The sequence below is a fragment of the Phocoena phocoena genome, chromosome 13 (assembly GCF_963924675.1).
Source record: "Phocoena phocoena chromosome 13, mPhoPho1.1, whole genome shotgun sequence".
NCBI classification, from domain to species: domain Eukaryota; kingdom Metazoa; phylum Chordata; class Mammalia; order Artiodactyla; family Phocoenidae; genus Phocoena; species Phocoena phocoena.
The window spans coordinates 64,375,437-64,379,372 of NC_089231.1; the positions used below are offsets into that span (position 1 = coordinate 64,375,437).

Consider the following 3,936-nt stretch of genomic DNA (forward strand, 5'->3'; position numbering starts at 1 on the left):
AAACGCACGTATGTGTGCACAGGAGATACAATTTCACTACCAAAAAAAAAAAAGTAAATAATAAAAATCGAGCAGCGTCTGCATCAGAGACTAAGTGAAACGCGAGGTCCATCTCCATTAAGCAGAACATTTACATAAATGAAGAGACGATGCCCGCGAAGACCGCAGTGGTGAGCGCGCACGGTCCGCACAGCCCGGACGCGGGAGAGCGCCGCGGACCAAGGGGAGGAGAGGCGCCGCGGGGACTGTGTAACCACCACGCGGACGCGGGACACGGACCTCCGCGGGGACCCGCCAGCCGGTGCCCCGGGGCTCTGCTCGCCGGAGGGGAGAGCGGGTTTAGTAACAATTCCTACCCCTCCCGAGTGGGCGGCGGGGCTGGAGGAACCGAGGGCCCGGCAGCCTCTCGGGACCAAGGTCCACCCGGAGGAGCCCGGCGTCCGATGGGCCCGAGGACACATGACGCCCCCGCCCCGGTGTCTCCCATTCTCTCGCCGCCACCCCCGCGTCTCGCCGTCTCTCGCCGCCACCCCTCGCCAGTCCCCCTTCCCCTCTCCCCTCTCCTCCCCAGTCACCCCCGCCACCCCACCCCTCCGCCTGATGCCCAGAAACCACGCGGGAGACACGGGTGCTGGCGGCCGCAGCCGGCGTGATGCACTAGGCGGGCAGCAGCCCGCGCGCGCGCAGCTCCAGCAGCGGGGCCAGCGTGTAGCGCAGGCGACGGATGGCGGCGTCCGAGCCGGGGCGCATGAGCCCGCGGCGGAGGGCCGAGGGGTTCACCAGCGCCAGGTAGAGCAGCGGCAGCGCCACGACGCCCAGGAGCAGCAGCAGCGTCTGCAGCGCGCCCAGCGCCCACAGCCTGCGGACCACGACGCACCGGCAGACGGGTGGTGGCGGGGCGCCGGGCGCACCCCGGACCCCAGACTCCAGCGCCGCGCCCGCCGCCGGCTCACCTGATGTCCGCCGCACCCGCGCCGCCGAACAGCCGCTTCTGCGGGGAAGAGGGAGCGACGTACAGCTCCGCGCCTGGGAGTGGTGGGGGGAACCCCCTGGGGGAGCGGAGCCCGTGGGTGCGCGTCGCTCCGTGGGGGGCGTGGCACTACGGGGCGGGTCCCCTATGCGGAAGTGGTGCTTGGGTGGGCCGTCCCGTGGCAGGCGTGGCCGCCCAGCGAGGTTGGTATCAAGGGGCGGGTCCCTGGGGGAGGGGGGGAAAATCCCTTATGGGGTGGTCACGTGTGTGTGGGTGGCCCCGGGGGCAGGTCCCGGCTCCAGCCCGTCCCCGCCCAGGCCCGCACTCACACAGTCCGCTTTGGCCACTTCCTCCATGAGCGAGCCCGCGCATCCCTGCCCCCGGCCAGGCTGCGACTCGCACCTGTGGAGACAGGCATGGCGATGTGCCCTCTGTCCGGGCCCACAGTCACCTCCCCACACCCGACATTCCTAACCCCTTACGGCTCCGGGCCGCCCTGCGAGGCGTCCAGCGCAGTCGCCGCCTCCATCACCTTCCCCTGCAGCTCCTGGAAGGGTTGGGAGTGAGTCCTCACACCTGGGAAGACCTTGGTGAGGCAGGCCCCGGCAGCTCCGGGGGAGGAGGCCGCAGTGGGGTCGGAGGTGAGCGGCTCTCCGAGTGGAGGGTGGCGGCACCTGCAAGACTCCGCTCTGCTCCTGGAAGCTGGCCCAGGCCTCTTCCATCCGCTGTGCGCTCTGGCATGAGGGGAGCCCTGATTAGACTCGGGGAAGTCAGCCCTCTCCACCGTCCGGCGCCTGCCCAGGCCCCACCCACACCCCAAGCCGACCCTCCCACTGAGTACCCGGCTCCGCCCGCACCTGCCGCAGGGCCTCCGCCTGCCTGGCGTGCTTGGCCTCCACCAGCTCCAGTTGTTTCTTCCGGAGGATCCAGGGAAGGTCAGGAGTCCGGCACTCCCCGAGCTCGCCGCGCCAGACCCCGCCCCAACGCCCGGCCAAGAGGTTCATGCCCCCCTCCGCCCGACCTCAGCCCCAAGGCCCCGCCCTCAGGTCATCAAAGCCCCGCCCACACCAGCGCTCCTGCCCTCGGGGCCCCACCCAAGCACCTGCAAAGCCACCAGTTGGGTCCCGAGTTGCCGCTCTGCGCGCTGCGGACTCAGTTGTTCTCCATAGTAAAAGAGCTGGGGGGTGGGGCTTGTGAGGGCGGGGCTTGCGGGGCTTCTAGGGGTGGGGATTACCCTGGGAGGCGGGGACGCGGCGGAAATGGGGACTAGGGTGGGGCTTCCTAGGGGAAGCGTGAGACGGAAGCCGTCTCCTGAAGGTACCTGGCTTGACAGCTCCTCCCACTGCTCCTGCAGCTGACGGTTTTGTTGCTCCTGGACGGGATCGAGGGGGCGGTCCGGGCCTCTGCGAGGTCCCCGCCCCCACCGCAGTCCCCGCCCCATTAAAGATCCCTCTCTACACTGGCCCCGCCCACCAACAGCCCCGCCCCGTCCAGGGTCCCACCCTGCTTCAGGCCCCGCCCCACACAAGGTCCCACCCCGTCCAAGGCCCCCCCTCCCCAGGCTCCGTCGCACTCAAGGCCCTTCCCCCTTCACTGGTCCCGCCCATCCAGAGACCCGCCCCGTCCAAGGTCCCGCCCCCGAAGGCTCCGCCCCATTTAGGGCCCCGCCCCACCAGGTCCCACTTGTGCTGCTCCGCAGCCTCCAGCCGCCGGTGCGCCCGGCCTGCGCACTCCCGCGCCGCCTCGCTCGCCTTGCCGCGCAGGGCCCGCGCCGCCTGGCTCCGCTGCCGCTGCAGGCTGCGGAGGGGAAACTGAGGCTCCGCGGCCCGGGGTGACGCCGGGATGCCAGCCACCTCGCGGTGCCCCCGCACGTCGGCTCGGTCCCAAGGCCCGGGTGGAGGTGAGGAGCAGCCCGCACCTGCGCTCGCGCTCGCTCAGGTCGTGCAGGCGCGCTGTGAGGCTCTCGCTCTCGGCCTCCAGCCCGCGCACCAGTTCCTCCAGCTCCTGCTTCCGCAGGCGCCCGTCGCGGTTGTCCTTCAGCAGCTGCAGCAGTAGCTCCTGCGCCTCGGCCATGCCCCGGCTCTGCCCGCCGCCGCCGGACCCGCGTCACAATGGATGGAGCGCGGGGCGTTTCGGAACCGCTGCTCACGGGCAGCCATCGGACCGCGCAGGCCGGTGGGTGCTCGCACCTGAAGCAGAAGGCGAGGCTGGCTTGTTCCCGCTCGCTGCCGACGGCACTGCGGACTGAGAAGCCTCCTGTGGGAAAGAGATCAGGATCCGTAAACAGGTTCTTATCTTTGGACCCAATGATCCCACTCCTGGGAACTTAATCTAGGAAGAAAAAAATAAAATTCTTAAACCACAACACGTTAAGTGGGTTCACTCAGGTGGGTAGTTACAGTCATCACAAAGAGGACACCACTGTAGTTACTGAAATGATGTATTTTATGTGGCATACATAGAGATATGATGTCTAGTGAAAAAAAGAATATGATTTACTATGTATGCTGAAATAACTAAGATTGTAATGTACACGGATAAGATCTTTAAAGGAAACAAGAGAAAGACAAGCTATTTCATTGGTGAAATTGCAGGTAAACTTGTCCTTTTAAAGTCGGCTTTCATTTGGCCAATTTAGACTATGAAGCTGGATGCAAAAGTCCTAAATAATTAGCTGACCAAATCCAAAGGGGTACATTGAAAAAAAAAAGGTACATGAAACCAAGAAGACTTTATTCCAGAGATTGTTCAAGATCAAAAAATTGACGTCATTCACCACATGGATAAAAGAGGGAGAACACCAGCTTCAGTAGAGCATTTCAGTAGGAGCAGCACGCGGGATAGAGCTCCTCTTCTGTGGAAAATTTAAAGAGGGATCGAAAGGGACTCTAAACTGATGAAAGCTGCTTAGTAAACACACTCCTTAGGGAGGCAGTATTAGCAGTCTTCCCGTTAAGATTTTAAGA

At 64.8% G+C, this 3,936-nt stretch overlaps 1 protein-coding gene across 1 annotated transcript; it reads right to left on the bottom strand.

Moving 5' to 3' along the window:
* Window positions 1-657: 657 nt before the first annotated feature.
* Window positions 658-3,043, bottom strand: TMEM191C (transmembrane protein 191C). The gene is made up of 10 exons (XM_065890520.1): window positions 2,889-3,043; window positions 2,644-2,767; window positions 2,292-2,342; window positions 2,073-2,147; window positions 1,828-1,884; window positions 1,645-1,704; window positions 1,453-1,517; window positions 1,300-1,372; window positions 954-991; window positions 658-859 (listed from the first exon to the last, which is right to left on the bottom strand). Exons 1-10 carry the CDS (start codon window positions 3,041-3,043, stop codon window positions 658-660), a joined length of 900 nt encoding a protein of 299 aa, XP_065746592.1.
* Window positions 3,044-3,936: the final 893 nt, after the last annotated feature.

Coding starts and splice junctions, on each gene's coding strand:
- TMEM191C (XM_065890520.1), bottom strand. CDS start 3,043: ATGGCCGAGGCGCAGGAGCTACTGCTGCAGCTGCTGAAGGACAACCGC. Junction 2,343..2,643: donor AGCAGCACAAGTGGGACCTG/GTGGGGCGGGGC, acceptor GATCCCGTCCAG/GAGCAACAAAACCGTCAGCT. Junction 1,518..1,644: donor AGCAGAGCGGAGTCTTGCAG/GTGCCGCCACCC, acceptor CAACCCTTCCAG/GAGCTGCAGGGGAAGGTGAT.